We start from the raw sequence: 21530 nt of genomic DNA on the forward strand, positions 1-21530 counted from the left end.
AGTGCTGGCTTCCATTCCTAGCACACATGAAAGCAATTATGTTTTTTCTACCAAAGTAGTATCTATTTATCTACTCACAATATCGAACTGCCTGATAGACAAGGTGGAGGTGAATTGAGGTGATGGCTTGCATGCCCACAGAGAGGGCGCTGCATGCTACCTCTGGCACACGTGCCATAGATTCGCCATCATGGATTAGACACTGCATCCCTCTTTTCAGTGCTGAAACTTGCTAACCAGGATAGAATATAAATTTTAAAGATGAGTATCAGTTGGAATTACACTTAATTATAACCATGAATGTGGCTAGCAAAGGGACGATTTTTTTTCTTAAAACCTCCCCTTATTCAGAGTCATTTTTCTCCTCTTGAGAATTGGTATGATTTAGTGTTATGAAGACATCTTAATGAGGGATCATATTGTCCATCCCAACAGTTAGGGCTCCATTTCTGGGATTTCAGAAAGATGGACTAAATTAGATTTAAGTCAATGACACTATTATGAAAATATTTATTAGTTTAACCTATATAATTTTAGAGGGTTGTAGAAAGAAACCACGAAAAATATGGTGTTGACTTTGGCTAGGTTCAACTTAATAATGGACGAACTGCACTCAGCTGTTATAAATGTGTTCTCATTCACTTTCTAAATGCAGAATTTTCTTGAAACTCTTGAGGAAAAGCAATTTCTTGAATATTTCAATAAAAATCTTATACTCTTAAAAGAGAGGGGGGAGGGAGGGAGACAGAGACTTATCATCATCTCAATGCATGTCTAGAAGCATCCCTGACATAAATTTGAATAAGACAATAGGAAGTAAAGGAACTATGAAATCCCAACACAATTATTGTTTATTCTGTGTAAATCCAACACTAAAGTATTTGTATGCAAGAATCCTCCTCTGATCTCTTCTCAGTAATGAAGTCAAGAAAGATACAGTATATAGTCAATGCACATGAGTATAGATTTTAATTACATACTCTTTTTTTAAGTGCATTTTTTTGGTTCAAGTCCTATTCTGCAAATCTTTGAATTACAGCTGTGACACAGTTATTATTGTCTCCGACATATTTTTTTCTTTAATTTTGTGATTGTTCTGGTCAAATATTTCTCACAATTGAGAGATGGACACATAAAAAAAATATCTAAAACTTCCCCAGAAACAAAGGGGAAAAGAAACTTCTTACCCCCAACCACCACAATCTTTCCGCTATCAGGAAATAAGTTTGGCTCCATCTATAAAAAGAATGTTTGCTCCTGTTGTAAATAATATGCCTAATAATGTGTTTTTTCTCATGAACCAAAATGGAACAGTTGGTTCTAAGTGTCAAACAAATTCCATTACCTTTACTGGAATAGCTTTAGGTGCATAAATGCGTCCCAAAATATAATTTCCTGATCTGTATTAAAAGCAGAAAAAGTCTTAATATGCTATTCATGTCCTGATGAAGAAAAAAATATTATAGCATAGCTATGTTTTTCACAGTATAAATTTGGACTGAACATAGCTATAAGTATGTCTGTTGCTGGAGTTGTGCTAAGATTGTTCTAAGTAAGAAACTGTTTCACGTCCTGGAGATTGCCTGTTAAAAATCATGGTGTAGTAATAATATAAATAAAAAATCAGGCTCCATATCAATAACTGACATCCCAGGTCAAATATTAAGCTGTAAACCAAGGGTTAGCACCTTTGCCCAGCAAGCCAATCTGAAGTACAAAAAGACCCAAAAAGTACACCATTTCATTTCCAACTGCTATATCTGCTATTCCCTCAAATTTGCAATATGTGTATTTAATCACAACACAAACATGCCCAGCAAATCTTTTTCTGCTGTCTATTCATAAAATTGTCTTTTCTAATCCCAACCTTGCTGTTAGGTTGTTGTTGTTGTTGTTTTCTTGGCTGTACACTGCCCAGAAGCTCACAACTGGGAATAGCTTGCAAAGACTATAAATAAATACATAAAATGAAAGTCAAAGGGGTTTCTTTTACTTGCAAAGTACTCTTGAAAATGCAGTGATTTTCCATAACATCAACATTTAGACATGAGTTCCTATCATTTTTATCAGGAAAAAAACTTGCCAAAAACTTGGAGCTGGCTGAAAGTTTGGTGCTTGAGATAATACACAAAAATGAGAGCTACCCAGACTGAGACCACCCACTAAATTTAAGGCTTCAGATAAAAAGGATCCCACGATGAGAGCAAAATGTGGTAAATAAGAAATATTCACCTTCTATGCAAAGTAATTGTTCTCATTCTGTTATTTTAAATCAGTGTTTTTCAATCTTAACGGAGGCGTAGACTTCCAACTCCCAGAATTTCCGAGCATTTGAACATTCTTGTAAATGTGTTCCTTTGGATCTTTTGAACACTCTTTCTATCAACCCAGGGCGTGATGGGGAATTTGGAAGTCGCTTTCTGTCCAATGATTTACTGTTCTTCCAGCCACAAACACTGAAAAAGAAAATAGTGCCTATCTCCTGCAACTGACTCAGCATGACAGGGTAAGGGAAAGCCCCGTCGATCGTTGCAATATTTTAGATTCTCCACACATGGAATTTCTCAATTTAAGAAACAACAATTCCGATGGGAGGAACAATCCCTTCTCTAATAACTCCCGCCCTTCCCGAGCAGTTCACTCCTAACTCCAGCCGCTCCGATATCTTGATCAGACGGTCCACAAACAGCTACTCAAAAATAAGCCTGTTAATTTCAGCGGACCTTACTTTCCCGTAAGTGTAAGACCGCAATATTTTCTAAGAACAGAAAAAAATATAAGATTTAATTATCGGCTTCGTTAAAAAAAGAAGTGAAAGTAAAATAAAGCCATTCCAACGCAAGCAGAATTTAGAGGACACTCCCTAATTCCCCTACGTATTTAGCTTCTCATCCCTACAAGTCAAAGATTGAGTTTCGCTAGAGTTCTCTTTTACAGCTGTACGGAGCGCCGTTTAAAGCATAGGCAAAGGTAAGGCAAATTAAGCAATTTGTTTACTTAAAGATTGCTGGGCGACCGACTGTTGAATATTATTCTTTCAGTTAAACAAACTTCCCAGGGACCGGAATGAAGCGGGGATTCTTTTACTGCAGAAATTGTAAATACAGTGTTACGTATCGCTCCTTTTTAGACTAACTCAACCCGAAAATGATAACGCGAAATAAAATGTAGAACTAAAGATAGTAACCGATGTTTGTAAGGAGGAAATTATCTTCGTGTATAAATTGTTTCCCAAATCTGGGTAAATTACTCCAAATCAGGCAAAAATGATTTCCCTTTGGATAAGGACATACAAACCCATTATGAAATCACAAAAGGGACATTTTGTGAAGCGATTTTGGGCAATAAAGGAAAAGGTTTGGGAAACACTGGTGTGTACATTATTAGATGCTTCATCTTTTCTTTAAAAAAAAAATGCTTCTTCTTCTTTTTTTTTTTTAAGCCAGCGGAGTGTCCGTTTTATCTCATGGGTCTTAAGAAAGTCCTTCAACATTTTCGATGGAGCCTTCTTTTTTAAAGTATCAGCTATAAGTAGGGATATAAAACATTCAGACTTCATGTTGCAAAAGTGGTAGATGATAGTGTTTTGATACAGAAATCCACTTTCCCCAGCCAGGGAGCCTAAAATTAAACACATGTTGCTATTGTTTTGATTTAATCCCTAAAGCCACTGGAAGTTCTGATATTTCCAATTCAGGTCAAATCAATCATTTATGAAATCTGAAGCAATCATCCACTTATTTCCTTTAGCTGCACCTTAACATACTTTTATAATTGGTAACACAGCTTAAATTTTATAGCATATAAAATTTTAAGATGGCTCGGATGGAGTGACTCAATGTTGGCTGTGGAATTCTAAGTTGAAGTGCATCTATCACAAAGTTGCCATGATTGAGTAGCACTGCTTTGTAGCATGATTTATAGCATGAGGAAAATCAAAGAGGAGAATGAATCAGACTTGCCTGACTACATACTTATTTGAATAAAGGCATATTTTTTTCCCCACAGGGAACACTTCCATTATAATTTAAAGATTTTAGAGGAAGGAACTAGGAGTGTGCCCACCCTACCAGATCTGATAGGATGGAGAGGTGGTCCCTGAGATAGCCAAGTCTTGTGTCATATTAGATTTTAAAGGTGATCACCAGCATCTTGAATTGCACTTGGGGGGGGGGGGGAAACCAATGCAGTTTGCACAATGGAGGTGTTATATGGACAACCACCACCATTACTGTGTACACTGTTGCATTCTGGATCTCTGGAAGTTTCTGAGTAATCTTCAAGGGTAGCCCTATGTAGAGCAATCAGGACGGGAAGTGGCCAAGGCATGAGTGACTTTAAGCAGGATCTCAGTGAGGCTGGCTAATTTGCTATGACAGTCATAAAGCAGGTCACCACATATCAAGACAGGCTTTTATTTTTTCACTGTGGTTGTAAATCAAATACCATGGCCGTTAAGTGAATCCATTGGTCAGAGGAAAAGGGTTGCCAGAAACTGGAAGTAAATGCTGATTTCTAGCAGAAATATCATAAATTATGGTTACGTGACCATGGGGTGCTGCAAATGCAGGCCAGTGTCTGAAATTCAGTCATATTATGTCTGAATACATTATGTTCAGTCACATTAGGAGGACTGACATCAGAAGCTGTCCCTATTCCACTGAATGGTTGCTAAGTGACTGGGGTTAAATAGAGAAGTATCTATACTTCCATATCCTTAGTTTCTCTTTTTACCTGAATCTATGATTAATTTATGATGATGAGTTAGGCAGAGTGAGATAAAGACTGCAAACTAAAAGTCCTGGACTTGTTAATACCAGGCTGTAACATTTCCCAAGTTGTAGAACTAAATTATTCAATAAGATGCAGCAAGATACAATTCAGTGGTGAGAAAAATAAGGTCCTGCACTTAAGCAGGAAAAATCAAATGCAAAGGTATAGAATTGATGATACTTGACTCAACAGTAATAACTGTGAAAAGGATGTAGGTGTCTTAGTGGACCACCACTTAAGTATGAGCCAGCAGAGTAACTATCATTATAATGAAATATCATGAGAAGTGATACTACAGTGATAGTAAAAGTGACACATTAACTAGTGAGGCCACTCTTAGAATGCTGCATCCACTTCTGACCACCATAAGACAGGGAAGGAAGGAAGGAAGGAAGGAAGGAAGGAAGGAAGGAAGGAAGGAAGGAAGGAAGGAAAGAAGGGAAAGACTGAGCTGAAATGCTAGAGAAGAGCAACAAGTATCGTAAGGGGTATGGAGGCTCAACTGCATGATGAACAATTAAGGGAAATCAGTCTAGCCTAATGAAGATAAGGACTAAAGGTAAACAGCACTTGAGCAACTACACAGAGAAGAAGGGTCGAATTATTCCCGAAAGCACCTGAGGACAAGATAAGAAGCAATGAGTGCAAACTAATTAAAGAGCCCACCTGGAACTAAGGAGAAATTTACTGTAAAAATAATTAGTTTGCCTCCCGCAGCTGTGTGTGCTCCATTGCTGGAGATTTCCGAGAAAATATTGGGCAGCCATTTGCCTTGGGCAGGGGGTTGGGCTAGAAGACCTCCAACATCCCTTCTAACCCTATGATTCTATGATTCAATGAAAACTTTCCAGCATTTCCAAATAGTATGGACAGTGGTGAGTTGCACTGGTGGTTGTTATCCAGCAGCACCTGAAGTCCTATATGTTCGCCAAAAACAACCCATTACCAGGGGTGGGCTGTTATGGGTTTGCACAGGTTCGGGAGAATCTGTAGCTAACGTTATGGCCAGTTCAGAGAACCTCCAAATCCCACCCCTGCTCTGGCCTCCTGCCCGCCCCACCCAGGAGTTTCCACACAGCCTGTTTTGGATGCAAGGTAAGTGCAAGAACACTTGTGGAAGCTCAGGGAGAGTGAAAAATGGTCCTCCCAGAAGTTTGGGGGGGGCAGATATGGGGCCATTTCGGATCTCCAGAGCCTGGGGGAAGCAGTTTTCATCCTCCCAGGGGCTCAAAGAAAGTCTCTGGAGCCTGGGGAAGGTGAAAATGCCCTCTCCCCCACTGTGGTTCAGGAGCCGAGTAGGACACACCCCCATGGCCACGGCCACCCAGCAACTGGGCAGAGAACCCACTGCTGAAATTTTTGAAGCGTACCCCTGCCCACTACCCACGTTTGGGAAAAGCTATTGTAATATTGTATTGGATTACTTCAGAGCTTACAAAATATGCAAATAGAAATATATGTTTTAAGCCTAGGAAGTAACAAGGTAACATGAGAAAAGATTTCTCCAAATTGCAACTCATCGAATGGATTCAATATTAACTAAATCATAATTTGTTTGGGTTAGGGTGAGAACCCAGACTGTTGTAATTTGTCCATTCTTAAACTAGGGTTTAGCATGATGTAGACTCAGTTATGATTTTGTTTCTTTCCTCATTCCTTCTCTTAGAAAAAAATTCTTCTTCAGAAATGTCATTTTATAATGCAACTAAATCTTTGGCAAAAATGATAGACTCACAAGGAGATTGGGTTCCGGTACCCAGCTTGATAGATCATAACAATTTTAGGCCCTTTTGCCTGCTACAAAAGAAAAAGAAGACATCGTGGTGGCAGAGCTGTCCTTTTCACAAAACCGAATACCAATTTCATGATCTGCTGTTATCAGGAAATGACACTTCAAGTCTAGGTAATCTTCAAGAGTCTTATCTCATTCATCTATTTTTGCTTATGGGATTATTTGTCTGTTGCATTTTGAGAAAAGTAAAAAAAAATTAAGAGTACATTTCTAATGCTAACTTTTGTATCACCTGTATGTATGTACTCAAAATGTATGAACAAGTTTTCTGAGATTTCCAAAGGTGGAAGGATAAGAAAATGAATATTCAATGACTGATGGTAACCTTTCAGGAACCTTGATCTCATGTTTATGAAAACTGGAATAAATAGCAAAGTTGAAAAAACAGCTTATCCAAAATCCATTTATGCTGTCTAAAACAAGACTCAGCAACCATTTTTATAGGGTTTATTTCCTACTAAAAGGTGTTGAGGCTGCAAGTTTTGGACTCTTTTTTTCCCCCCATTCTGAGGGTCATTTAAGGAATGAAACTGATGCTTTCAGTCTTGGAGAAAGTAGCCAAAGGCTAATTTTCTTACCACTAGCATATCAATTAAAGCTGATCAAAGGCACTCTTTAGATATAGCACTTGTCTCGCTAGATCAGCAATAGCAAAACTTTTGGGTCTGACGTTTCAAAAATTCTGAGCATGCCTAATTTGACTCTGCTAGCATAACACACACACACACACACACACAGACACCAAAAAGCTCCTCATATCTCTACCTCCCACTCACACACTAGTCCATCCCAGTGTGCACTCAATGGCACACAAACCACAGCAGCGCTGAGGCTAGGCCTAAAGTGGAGGCCTGAGTCTTGGCTTTAATCCTAGTGTTTCCTCTGCCATTCAAAAGGGCTGCCTGAACCTGTTTCTCAAGGTGCAAGAGCCTAAGGGAATGGCATGACTGCCCTTGCAATCCAATGGTTCACAAGATCTGCCCCATGAAACTTCAGATGGTGTTCTCTTTCTGTTAACAGCCACCTGCCAACTACCCTAGACTGCTATGGTCACACGAGGCCTTCGTTCTTGAAGTGGCTTTGGAGAATGCTCTTCCACAGACTCTGCAATCTCTGAAGACTACGTGAAAGCATGCCCCATTCTCACACAATTTCCAGAAGTTTTGGATGAAAGAGCATGGCCTTCTCAGGTGATTGGTGGGAGGTCTGGAGGCTACACAAGAGTATCTCTAGAACTTCTGAAAATTATGTAAGAACAGACCATGCTTTTGAGTATATTTATTGATGCTGACGAATGCTGGAGTAAATACCAGTGTGTCACTCGTAATGTCATGGTGTACATACACGTCATATGTTCACTGTCACTGTTCTAAATGGTGCGCATGAATGCCAGATTATCAACAGACATCTCCATTTCTTTTCCTTTCCTGACTTATTGTTAGATTGTTTGTTTTGTAATTAGCTTGTCCAATATTGGAATCATTCTATCAATCAGCATGTCCTCTCCATGATAATTCTATGGTCCAACCCAAGCATTCAAAATTCAAGTATGTTCACCAGCCAAAAAATTGTGAACCCCTGGTCTTGATTTACTTCTCTCAGGCTCAAGCAACGAGAAGTTCTCATGAATAATCTCAAACAGAAGTTTTATTATTAGTCAGCTATTTTACAAGAATCTCACCAGACTAATTATATTCACTTGTGAACAGTCATATAAGACTTCAGGGATTCTGGGGGAGATAAGGCCTGTGCTGCTTTCTGCAGTGCAAGGACTCTAAGATCAGCCCCATCTTAACACTTCCCTCGATTTAGCTGGAGATTCTACCACAATCTCCAGGCTATATACCAGTACCTTGCTCTTTGAATGGTTCTTTGCTCTTTGAATGGAGAATGGTTTCTGCATAGTCTGTAACATATCATGGTATTCAGAGCAAATACAGAGTGATCACTAGCAGCTTGAACAACGGTAATCCAAAGTTAGAAATCAGTCCAATGAGACATGGTATATAGATGCCATTACAAAACTTATGCATAGGGAATCAAGTGGGGGAGGGGGAGGAGATAGGTTTGGTCTGTAATCTGGTTACCTAAAGGCTGTTTAATATTTTCTTCATGGCTATCTCCATACTATTTTACACCATCTCAGACTTATTCCCCATTCTCTGTGCAAAGAAACCATTAGCAAGATGCCATGGGAACTAACTACAGACATACGCCCTTCACTGTCCATGGATAGTGTTGATTGATCACATTGGCAAGGTGCCATGGGAACTAACTACAGACATTCGCCCTTCACTGTCCATGGATAGTGTTGATTGATTACAGGGCTGTGACTTGGATAAGGAAATTTCAGATGAAACTTGTATATATGATATGGACCACGGAGTTTTGCTTTCCCAAATTCAGGGTAGCTCTTCCAATGAATCAGATATCCAAGCCATCTTCTCCTACATCTAGAATGCAGTTTACAATGCTCGTATTCTTTTTTTTTTTTAATATAAAAGGAAATGGAGGAATACATTTAAAACATAAAGGGCAAGGCCCAATGGAAGATCAGATGAATCTTCATAGGCAATTACTGGGGTCATTTACCAGATACCTAAGAAGAGAAAATAGACTTGGAGTTCAGCTTTTTAGATGGGTAGAGAAAGGATAAAACCATAGTGGAAAGCCATACCAAATTACCCACAGCAATCATGTGTGGAAGGCTGTCACATATTATGAGTAGTGCATATTTTAAGCATGAGAAAAGTCACAGAAATATAGTCAAATTAAATCCACTTGTTGACCCTAGAGAGAAAAGAGACAGATAACTAGAACCAGGCTTTCTCCATAGTGGTGGAGGTAGCATCCAGACTGGGTTGACCTTCATCCACTCATTGCAAGGACTGAGCCTGACAGTTGTTGAAACCACACCCCTGTCGCTAGGCAAAGCCCAGTTCCGACTCAGTCCCTGAACGAGGATGGATGCATCATTGCTTTGTTCTTGACTGAAAAGAAAATTTGAGATATTGGCTTTGTGAGTACATTGAATGGAGTACATTGGATAACATGCTGGAAGCGACCCTGGATGGCTTAAGCCCCTTTTAGGAGCAGGAGCCTTGTGGGTCTATGCCTGTAAGCCCTCTTGGGGCATAAAGGCTTCGGAAGGCAGCAGCTATTTAAAATTGGTCTTTTGCTGACTTGAAATATAAACGCGGCTTGAATAGCTCTGATGGCTGTGAAGTTCGCTGTTTTAAAATCCGTGGCACGACAAAACCACGGTCCACTAAAGCGTGCCCGATTAAACCGCGTCGCTGACATCAGCAGCAGCACGACAACAGCGACCGCGGAGAAAAAAGGGCTCTTTAAAAAGCGCTTTGAAAGCAAGCCAATTCAAGTTAAGGTAAGGGTTAGGGTTAGGGTTAGGTTTAGGGTTAGGTTTAGGGGGGTTAGGTTTAGGGGTTAATTTTAGCTTTAGCGTTCACAGCGTGCTTTTTTCATCGCACTGTGATGACGTCAGGTACGCGGTTTCGTCGAGCGCGCTTTAGTCGAACACGGTTTTGTGGTGGAACCTTAAAATCTGCCACCACCGCGCTTCTCTGGCTTCGCCGTCTGATCCTTCTGATTGAGCCCAGACCCTTTGCCTGCCCTGCGCGCTCTAATCAGCAGCCAGGCTCGGGGAAACGCTCCGCCACTCCTGCTTGCAGTCGAGTGCAGTAGCGGTAGCTTTAACTGTAAATCTACTGCTGAGATCCTTTAGGCTACTGCAGAGCGATCCGAGCCTTCAAGGCATGAATTTCACTGTGCAGAGCAGCACGTCCTTCAGCGAGTCGCCTTGCCTGTCAGCGTTTCCAAACAGTTGAAAAAAGGCATGAAGCGCCATTTTTGTATTGACTGACCTATGGTGCCCCCAGCACTTTTGCCTACAGTGGGTATCTTGGCATGGATGAGGAGGCATCAGATGACTCTTCTGATTCCGAGGAGGGAGAAATCAAAGAAGTTGAGATGTCAGAAGATGAGGGCAGGGAGCCAGACCAGAAGTCCCTTTCTGGCTTTTTCCTCCAACCCTGTTCCCATCACTGCTATATAAGGCCAAGATGGCCTCAAATTTCAGTTCTCAACCGGCACTGACTACTCCTCAACCTACAACTGTTTCGGCTGACACCCTTTTTTCTGAGCAAGCGCCTCCATCGGAAATGATACCGACCCCTAAGATTTTCATTGACCTGGTCCAACGTCAGTGGGAAGTCCCCACCTCCGGCCCAACTCCATCGGCTTCTGACAAAAAACTTTTTAACATGGCCAATGACTTGGCCCAGTTCCTGTCAATCCCATCAATTGACACTCCAGTCACTGCCCTCTACACTTCAGCCAATATGCCGGGGGGGCCTAGAAATGTTCTAAAACCAGAGGACAAGAAAGTGGACCTCACTTTGCAGCATGGCTACCAGGCAATGGCATGGACAGTCCAGGCCTCAACCACTGCCTCCTTTTTCACCCGCTCCTATCTTCTCTGGCTCCAGGACCTGCAACAACATATCCCCATCGAAGACCTGCACGCCCATCAAGATATTGTCAAGCTGGTGGCGGCGGTACATCTGATGCTACCCTTACGTCAGCCAGATTTGCCTCCCATGCCATGGCATCTCCTGTGGCTTTCCGCCGGCTGTTATGGCTCTGCCAATGGCAGGTGGATGCGCTCCACAAATGGTGTTTGGCTTCGGCCCTTTTCAAGGGCAAATCTCTCTTTGGGGATGCCTTGGACCCTTATCTCATCGAGAACAAGGACAAGAAGGGGTTTTCCTGCTCTGCTCCTTACCCCAGGCAGTCTTCCTTTTGTGGTCATAATGGAGGAGGTCGTCCTTACGGAACCAGGATTATGGTTCGTCCTTTCAGGGGGGCGGTCTACGGTACCCAGGGATATAGGCAGCAGGGAGGATATTTCTCTAGGCAGAGAGGTCAGTCGGATCATTACCAGAGGAGCAAATCCACCAAGCGTCCCTTTTGTGGTGGCAGGGGATGTTTTTACCATCGGTCCTAATTTGCCGGCAGCTAGTTATCCCATCAGAGGTAGATTGGTCTTTTTTGCCGATCAATGGGATAGGACCACCTCCGATGCTTGGGTTAGATCTACCATTCATTCAGGGCTTGCCCTTGGGTTTATCTCTACACCCCCCCCCCCCGCCAGGCTCTTCAGGGCCTGCCCGTTATGAAACAACCCAACCTGACGACATCTCATACAAGAGGCAATTCAACATCTCTTGGATATACGGTCAGTTCAGATGATGCTGACAGACCAACATGGCCAAGGATTTTATTCTATACTTTTTGTTGTGCCAAGACCTCGTGGGGCTGGAGAGCCATTCTTGATCTTAAAAAATGAAAAAAGTTTGTTATAAACATTTCAAGATGCATTCCTTACAATTTTAGACACAGAGATTTTTTTAACATCAATTGATTTAACGGAGGCATACCTCCACATTCCCATCTTGCCCCAGCATAGGCAGTACTCACGTTTCTCCTACCTTGGTCATCATTTCGAATATACGGCATTGTCCTTTGGGCTCTCCTCTGCACCTCGAGTGTTCACCAAAGTGCTTGCAGTCCTGGTTGCGGCACTGCATGAGGTACCTATCAGATTACAGGCATATTTAGATGACATACTCATACAATCTTCATTGCCTAGTCAGGTGCAAAGGGACTTTGCAACTACTATGTAAGCCCTTCAGATCCATGGGTTTTTGATTAACACACCCTAGTCATCTCTACCCAACCTCCAGGCTGGTGCACCTTGGTGCCTTAATTGATACTGTTGATTGTAGGATATTCTTATCACAGGAGCAGCAGGATTCCCTTCAATGTTCCCTCTAATTTTTTTTCAGTGTGAGTAGAAAAGTATAGTGTTTGAGCGGCATATTTTCATGCCTGAGCACCTGAATTTTTTTCACAGATGTCACCTAAGACAACAACAAAATCAGTGTTATTTGAAACTCAAAGTTATGTCTATTCAAGGTACCCACTTAATTAAAAGTGTTATATAATATCAGTATCACTTAACAACGCTCCTGCTTAGCAACCAAAATGTTGGCTCAGAAAGTCTGGCATTTGAAGCACGCAAATCTTAAAGTTGTTGTTACAACACCCTCGCACCCCTAATCCTTTAGAAAAATACCCCAGGGGTCTTCAAACCTGACAGCTTTAAGACTTGTGGACTTCAACTCCCAGAATTCCTCCTCCAGTCATGTTGGCTCAGAAACTCTAGTATTGAAGCATGCAAGTGTTAAAGCTATCAAGTTACAAGATCCTTGCACCCCTAACCCTTTAGAAAAAAAACCTCAGAGGTCTTCAAACCTGACAGCTTAAGACTTGTGGACTTCAACTCCCAGAATTCCTCCTCCAGTCATGTTGCGGCGACGTCATCTGTGTGGATCTGCTCCATCTTCGGTTTTTTTTCACAGGGGGCAGGGCTGCCGCTGAAGATGCCGATGAGCCCCTCCACCACCAGAATAACTGCTGCCACCTCCTCCTCCTCCTCCAAGAGGACCACCACATTTGCTGCCCAGCGCTGCGGCTGAGGTGAAGCCGCCAAAGCTCCCGCTGGCACCACCTCCGCTCGGAGCACCTGAGCTGGGCACCACATTTACCCCTGCCGCCGCCTCATCCTCTGCCGTGCTTTTGAGAAGACATGAGGCCTTTTTTTTCCTGCTCCCACCCCCTCCGCCGCCTTTCTACTGGCTCCAGTGGCCTCATGGCTCCTCAAAAGCACGGCAGAGGAGGAAGGGAGATGGATAACGTGGGGGTCAGCTCAGGTGCTCTGCGTGGAGGAGGAGGCACCACTGCCATGGGCGGGGCTGCTGACCGGAGCTTTGGCGGCTTCATCTCAGTCGCAGGCAGCAAATCCAGTGCTGTTAGAGGAGGAAGAGGAGGAGGCAGCAGATATTCTGGTGGCGGCAGGGGCTTTGGGCGGTTACTTCAGCCGCAGCACCGGGTGCAAGCGGCTAGGATTAGCTGCCCACAAAGGACCTCCCCGGGCTTGCTTTGCTGAACACAAGGGTGACTGACGCTAGTTTGAGAGGCCGCAGCTGGCACAAACTACCGTCAGTCGCTCCATGCTCATCAAAACAAGTCTGGGGAGGTCCTTTGTGGGCGGCCAGTTCTAGCTGCCTGCAAAGGACTTTCCCACGTTTGCTTTGGCAGAAATCACTGCGTAGCAGTTAGAAACTGCTGTGTGGGGTTTTCTTGCCACGTGCGCGGCCGCACAGCCGCGCACCTTAGAGGGAACAGTGATTCCCTTAGGTCTTTAGCATCTCAGGTCGCTAGGAATGCAGGGACTCCTTAGCCACTCTCTCCAAATTGCTGGGCACCATGGTGTCCGCCATTGGGATAGTCCCTTGGGCCTGCTTGCATTCCCGACAGCTACACTGGTTTCTCTTACCATTTCAGAAGAGACTGCTCCCAGGCCAAGGTTTGCATTCCTGCGGAGGTTTCCTGCTCCTTCCTTTGGTGGACGTCTCAGACCATCGCCAGGGGCTGTCTGTTTAAGGACCAGGACTCGTTGACTCTTACCATGGACATCAGCCTGTTTGGCTGGGGGGCCAAGCTCCAGGGGCAGATGGCTCAGGGGCAGTGGGACCAGGTGGACCGGACTCACAGTATAAACTGGTTGGAACTACGAGCGGTCCATCTGGCCCTCCACCACTTCAAGGACATAGTGGCGGGCAAACACGTCTTGATACTGACGGACAGTATGTCAGCCAAGGCGCATATAAACTGTCAAGAGGGGACCAAATCGCATTCACTGATGGATGAAGCCATGCAGTTGGGACTTTGGGCCGAGAGGCATCTGCGGTGTCTCTCCACAGAGCACATTTCGGGGGTGGCTAATGTACAGGCAGACTGGCTCAGCCATGAGGTTGTGGACAGTGCTGAATGGCATCTGCACCCATCGATCTTCTGGGACATTGTGAACAGGTTTGGCTGGTGATCGATCTCTTCGCCACCCCCCACAACACTCAGCTCCTGCAGTTTTATTCTTGGTTCCCAGTGCAGCGGTCAGAGGGAGTAGATGCACTGAGATGCAGGTGGTCTCTGGGTCTCTTTTATGCGTTCCCCCTGCTCTCTCCTGCCTCATGTCATGCAGAAGATCATGTGAGAGAAGACGGAGGTGATCCTGGTCGCCCCCCCCCCAACTGGCGACGCAGGCATTGGTTTGTGGACTTGCAGACCTTTTTGGTGGACAGGCCCTGGAGGATTCCTCAGGACCAGATCTCCCTCAGCCAGGGGTCACTGGAACATCCCAATCCCCAATGGTTCCAGTTGACCGCCTGGCGATTGAGCGGAGCATCTTGAGGGAGGACAACTACTCCTCCAGGGTCATCCAGACTATCCAGGCCGCAGGGAATCCCTCAACTGAACGCATCTACGATTCCACCTGGCGGTCTTTCTGCTCCTGGTGTGCTGGTAAGACTTTGGATCCCGTTAGGGTTACTATCCCACACGTCCTGGAGTTCTTTCAGGACGGTTTGGACAAGGGTTTGGCCACAAACATCATCTGACGTCAACTGGCAGTTATTTCTTCCGTATTGACTTGTGGGAGTGCCTCTTCACTGTCCCAGCAGCCCACGGTACGTCATTTCCTTAAGGGAGTGTCTAACCTTAAGCCACCGGTGGTGCACAGATATCCCTCATGGGATTTACCCAGAGTTCTTGACGCTTTTACAACAGCCCCATTCGAACCACTATAGGAGATCTTACTTAGGTTCTTAACTTTGAAAGTATCCTTTCTGGTGGCCATCACCTCTGCCAGAAGGATCTCAGAACTGCAAGCACTTTCGGTAAGAGAAGATCTGTACATCTTCAATCAGGACTGTGTAGTGTTACGACTGGATCCCTCCTTCATTCCCAAGGTGTGCTCCTGCTTTCACCGCGTTCAGGAACTTGTGTTACCCAATTTCTGCCCCCAGACTTCTCACCCTTTGAAACACAAGTGGCACACCTTGGACATGAGGAGGGCGCTAAAGATTTATTTGAAAAGGACCCGGCCTTTTTGTACATCAGAGTCTCTTTTTGTATCCTTCCAGCCAACATCCCTGGGTAGGAAGGTTTCGTCCACCACATAGGCAGATGTTTGCGGGCCTGTATAGCTACAGCTTATCATTCCCACTCTGTTCCAGTTCCAGGTAGATTGACTGCACACTCTACAAGGAGTGCTGTTACCTCGGCGGCCTGGGCGGCCCAAGCTTCCTTGGCAGAGATTTGTAGGGCAGCAACTTGGGTTACCCCATCTCCTTTCATCAAGAATTATAAGCTGGACGTCTTTGCATCTGCAGATGCAGCCTTTGGCCAAAGAGTGCTACAGTCAGTCCACAGGATAAGCACTCTGCAGAATCAGTCATATGACCTCCCGGGGGGGACGAAAGTTACTTTGCTATGTCCCAGTCTGGATGCTACCTCCACCACAATGGAGAAAGGGCATTGGTCCTTACCTGAGAGACGCCTCTTCTCATAGGGTGGAGGTAGCATCCAGCCCCTCCCAAGACAGGACTGGTTCCTTTGCTCAAGACTTCTGTTGGGATTGTTCTCATTGCGGTTTTAGTGCATAAGGGTTTTGTGGCTGACTTTTACCTTAGACATCTCTACAGGACTTTTCTACACAGGATACTTGATACCTTGACATGCTGGATTTCTGGAAGCGATGATGCATCAAGTCTGACATCCTTCATCGGAACTGGACTGATGAGCCAAGGTGGCGCAGTGGTTAGAGTGCAGTACTGCAGCCATTTCAGCTGACTGTTAGCTGCAGTTCGGCGGTTCAAATCTCACCAGCTCAGGGTTGACTCAGCCTTCCATCCTTCCGAGGTGGGTAAAATGAGGACCCAGAGTGTGGGGGCAATATGTTGACTCTGTAAACCGCTTAGAGAGGGCTGAAAGCCCTATGAAGCGGTATATAAGTCTAACTGCTATTGCTATTGCTATTACTTTGCCTAGCGACAGGGACATGGTTTCAACAACTGTCAGGCTCAGTCCTCGCAATGAGTGGATGAAGGCCAACCCAGTCTGGATGCTACCTCCACCCTATGAGAAGAGGCATTTCAGGTAAGGACCAACGCCCTGTTGTCTCACATTTGAGCTAAAGGAGCATAAGAAATGCCATTATTTACAATACATGGTGTTAATATTTGAGTACATTAGAGTCCCGTTAGCAGAAAAAAATGTATAGTGCTTAGAAACTCATAGTAAAATTATTCCATAGTATTATCAATGTTACATTCCAGTTAGAAAGATCACAGTTGGATTGCCTTCTTTATTGTTCTAATGGAAGAATTCTTGGAGTATATAACCTAATTCTGGAGTTCAAGATTCAGGAATGGTAGCCATAAAAAGCTTTGTACAAAGCTTTTGCACAAAAATAAGAAATATCTATGTAAGAATATACTGGTGGTTTTTTTTTACTCTAGAAGTAAATTCTATAAGTGGCAATCCATATTGTCGTTGACCTACAACTGTAATTGAGCCCATAATTACAGTTGTAAGTCATGATAATCATAAAGTGGTCCATCACATGATCTTTTTTTGCAGCATCCTTAAGTGAACCCTACAGATATTAAATGAACCCATTATTCACTATGGGTTGTATATTTTCTAAAAACTAGAAGTAAATGCTAGTTTCAGGAAAAATAAATGTAAATGTAAATTATATGACCATTGCAAATGGTCATAAATGTAGGCTGGTTGCCAAACATCAAAAATGCAGTCTCATGACTATAGGAAGGGTGCATTCTGAATCCTAGTTTATATCCAAAATTTTATTTGGTTAACAATAGTAACAATCTGAGATCACATAGTTGATTAAATCTCTAATGTTAAAAAAATGGTCTAGAAAAATAATGCAGTCTCCTGAAAGGCCTTTGCAAAGAATAAAAAAACGTTATTGTCAGGGTTCCAATTATACACCCATAGAACAGAATGTTCCAATTTAAAAGGTAGGGGCAGTCTTTCTAGAAACAGTCTTGACTTGGTGACAAGTATCACAAGATGAAACATAATCCTTGATATCTGCTATCAAAAGTTGCAAAACACTCAATTTGTCCCAACGGTTCTTTGTCAAGGTAGAGTTGCAATATTTTTTTTCTCTTAAGTGTACAAGTAGCTGTTGTGAACAACTATCAATTATTCACAGACAAAGATGAAACAAGATCTAGAACACACCCTCGCCTTTCAAAGACACTTTTCAAGAGATGTCAAAAGATGTCATAAAAATATACCAATTTGCAAATAGAAGTATTTCCCACTTTCTGGAACTCTTAATATGAACTGTAATTAATTAGATAATGCTGATTTAGATTAGAAACAGTTTGATTCAATATCAACAGAATCCTTTGCTACCAGGATTGCCTTTCTCTCATTAAACTAGTTGTTGCTCCATTTCTGTGTTTCTGTACTACTTCTTCTAACATTATGATTTTTATCAATATTTGTTCTGTAGTATGCAACAATTCAGACTTACTCACCCTTGAAGTCACTGTAGATGGAACACTGAAGGGGGATATTAGTGGAATTACTGACACTGAAATAGCTACTAATGTCAGCATTTCTTATGAAACGTCTGTAAAGCTGAAAAAGATACATGTTCCAATCCAAGACCTTGATTCTTTGATGAAAGAAAAGTAAGTATAACATAAACAAGCAAATGAAAAAAGACTCCAGTCACATTTAACATTGTCCTCAAGTTCTCCATTCTTCTAAAACAATACCGTGTTTCCCCAAAAATAAGACAGGGTCTTATTTTCTTTTGCCCCACGAAACATGGCCTTCGGCTTATTATAGGGGGAGGGCTTATTGTTTTGTGTTTGCCGGGCAGCTGCTCCCTTGCAAACTGGCTCCTGAAGAGCCGGGCACAGCCTCAGGGGCGAAGCAGCCATGAGGTGACCATGCTCATGAGCAACCACCTGGCAAACCTCCTCTCCAGCCGGGCAGAGCGCCATTCACTGACCTAGGGGATATCCCTAAGGCGCCAAGGCACGTGGTGCTCTGCCCGCCACCCAGCTCCTGCGGCTTGGCACGTTAGGGATACCCCCTAGGTCAGTGCATGGAGCTCTGCCCGTCTGGAGAAGGGGGTTGCACAAGCACCTGTTCCACCCCCAACAAGCATGCCTCCCAGCCCCACCATGTCCCGGCCCAGCTTTCCCTGCAGGGCCAGGGTGCCGCCACTGTGCTCCGTGCATAACCTCTTCTTCAGCTTCCAAACTCCAAAACTCAGCTGCCAATTCTTACAATAGCGGCCGCTCTAGGAATGCGTTCTATTGTTGTGGGCTGGCTGCCAGACAGAGAGTCTTCCAGACAGAGAGTCTTCCAGCAGCCAGCCCTGGCCCTGCAGGGAGACTTGGGCCAGGGCATGGTGAGGCTGGGAGGCAGGCTTGCTCGGGACAGAACAGGTGCTCGCGCAACCACCCTTTCCAGTCGAGCAGACCTCCATGCATTGACCTAGGGGTTATCCCTAATGTGCCAAGCCGCGAGAGCTGGGGGACGGGCAGAGCGCCACGTGCTTTGGTGCTTAGGGATACCCACTAGGTCAGTGAATGGCGCTGTGCCCGGCTGGAGAGGGAGTTTGCCAGGCAACTGCTTGTGAGCATGGTCACCTCATGGCTGCTTCACCCCTGAGGCTGTGCCTGGCTCTTTGGGAGCCCACTTGGAAGGGAGCAGCCGCCCAGCAACTCCTGCCTCCGCTCAGGCAGAACACCAATCCCCAAAGTAGCAAGCAATGTGAACACCTTGCCCCCCCCCCCCGCTCCCGTGGCTTGGCTCCTTCAGGATACTGCTAGGTCAGTGAATGGTGCTCTGCCTGGCTGGAGGGGGGGGTGTCCAGGGGGCGTATGTTCAGGGGTGGGCTTATATTTTTGCCCAAAAATGTGGCAAGGCATTAATTTCAGGACAGGTCGTATTTTCGGTGAAACACAGTACTTTACATAAAGTCTCTGTTAGTTTCAATTTTAGCAATTGCATAGGTTTTCTATAAGAGAATCTGTACCCAACCTAATCTTTCAGGTCTTCCAGAGATGCATCTATCACCACTAAAGTTGAGTCTATCTGCCTTATTGTTGCTGGTCCTCTTCTTCTCTTTCCTTCCTAGCATTACAGATTTATTCACAGAACTATGTCATTGGGTCCAAAATATAATATAATTTAAAGGCTTTAGACAGCTGTAAATCTTCAATTGCAACAAGATTTAATTATTTCTAAGCATTAACCAAATATGGTAAAGAACATGACTCAGAAATGTACACAGAAAATGGAAAGGAAATGTTAGGATTACTTATTGCAACGGAACCTATATTTATTGGATTGGGGTTTTCGTTCCCCAAAAATTATAAATTGAATTGCAGTCTATTTTATTGCGGTATACATTTATTCTTTTTTAGAAAAATCAACAATGAACATCCATTTATTAAACAATCAAGGAAGCTCCAGAGGAACTTGTATGTGATCACTGCATCAGCAGAATCTGTGGAAATGACAAAGTTTGAAGAATCTAACAAACTGGAAAGCAGCATTTTTCATAAAGCCCACGTCAAACTGAGCCTGAAGGTCTAATCTGAATAGTGAATTATGAAATTGAAGGAAAGAAAATGCACCTCTTCTCACCAAATTATTTTATCCTGTAAAGCTGATCCAAGATTTTATTTTGTCTTTTAGGGTGCCAGAGATAAGAAGAAAATAATCACTATCCCAAAGGGATGCATCTTGGCATTCAAGGCTAAGAAATTATTTATAGAAGAAGGAACTGTAGGTAAGGGGCTTTTTTAAATCTAAGGCTTGTGCCAATGACTAATTTTCTGAAAATGTTACTCTTCCAGCCAAGCTGAAAGTTTCAAAGATCTAGCAGTTGGTCTGACGACAGGTAGAAGTGAGCTTGATAGATATTTGATATAATAAATTGCAGTTCTCATGTTCATCCATTTTCTCAAGAAAGACAGATGTTGGTATATTTTGAATTCAGCCTTCTATTCAATGGAGCATGGCTTCCTCAATTTCCTATTACCAGTTCCTTTACTCTCCACTTTGCAACTGCTTTTACTATTAGAGTTTTGTTTATATAATTCAATTGAAATCTTTCTTCCTATGACTTAAGTTATTATTTAATTCCTGAATTCTGGAATGAATGAGAGCAATATATGTTCTTTTCTTCATAACATACAGGTAGCCCATAACATAGAACCACAATTGAACCCAAAGTTTTCAGTGCTAGCAAGACAAGTATTAACTGAGTTATTAAGTTAACAACTGCAGTTGTAAAGTTAGTAAAAGTACTGTTAAGTCAATCTGGCTTTCACATTGACTTTGCTTATCAGAAGGTTGCAAAAGGTGGTCACATAATCCCAGGAAAATCATAAATACATGCCAATTGCCAAGTGTCTGAATTTTGATAATTGGACCATGTGGATACTATAATGGCCATGTGAAAAACAGTCATAAGTTACTTTTTTCAGTGCCATTGCAACTTTGATAGAGCACTAAAAGAGGATTGAAAGTTGATAACTACCAATACAGGTAGTTACCCTCACCACCCTCCAGACCTTCCGCATAGCCCTCAAGTCCTGGCTGTCCCAACAGGCCTGGGGCTAAAGATTTCAACCCCACTCGAATTGTATGACTGTTGTGTTTTTAATGATGTATCGTTTTTATGTCTGTGACTCATTTGTCCTCCCTCCCCTTGAGTTGTGAGCCGCCCTGAGTCCCCCCAGGGAAAAGGGCGGCATACAAATAAAGCATCTCAATCTCAATCTCTCAATCTCAGGTATGTGAAGAGTGCTATCATATCCTTTCCCAGTTTTCTTTAGCAGTGAGGTCTTCAGACATTCCCAGTTTACTTAATTCCCTGAGTATTACTTCCTTTTCTGAACGTATTTATTCTATCTGGCTATGTCTGGAAAGAAGGTGACTTTGACTGGACACAATACTTAAAATAATGTTTGACCAAAACAAA

At 43.3% G+C, this 21530-nt stretch overlaps 1 protein-coding gene across 8 annotated transcripts in view; it reads left to right on the plus strand.

Annotated features, from left to right (window-relative positions):
- The first annotated feature begins 769 nt into the window (after positions 1-769).
- The window catches only part of GSDMA (gasdermin A), a 50053-nt gene continuing 29292 nt past the window's right edge, over positions 770-21530 (plus strand). For 3 of the 8 annotated variants that reach the window (XM_032235034.1, XM_032235037.1, XM_032235038.1), the window contains exons 1-5: positions 2514-2970; positions 6440-6676; positions 18033-18213; positions 19966-20131; positions 20240-20333. In XM_032235034.1, coding sequence (XP_032090925.1) covers positions 6460-6676; positions 18033-18213; positions 19966-20131; positions 20240-20333 — 658 coding nt within the window. In that variant the 5' untranslated portion in view covers positions 2514-2970; positions 6440-6459. The other 5 variants (XM_032235040.1, XM_032235041.1, XM_032235036.1 and 2 more) reach the window with 4 other exon arrangements.

Source organism: Thamnophis elegans, chromosome Z (assembly GCF_009769535.1).
Source record: "Thamnophis elegans isolate rThaEle1 chromosome Z, rThaEle1.pri, whole genome shotgun sequence".
NCBI lineage: Eukaryota > Metazoa > Chordata > Lepidosauria > Squamata > Colubridae > Thamnophis > Thamnophis elegans.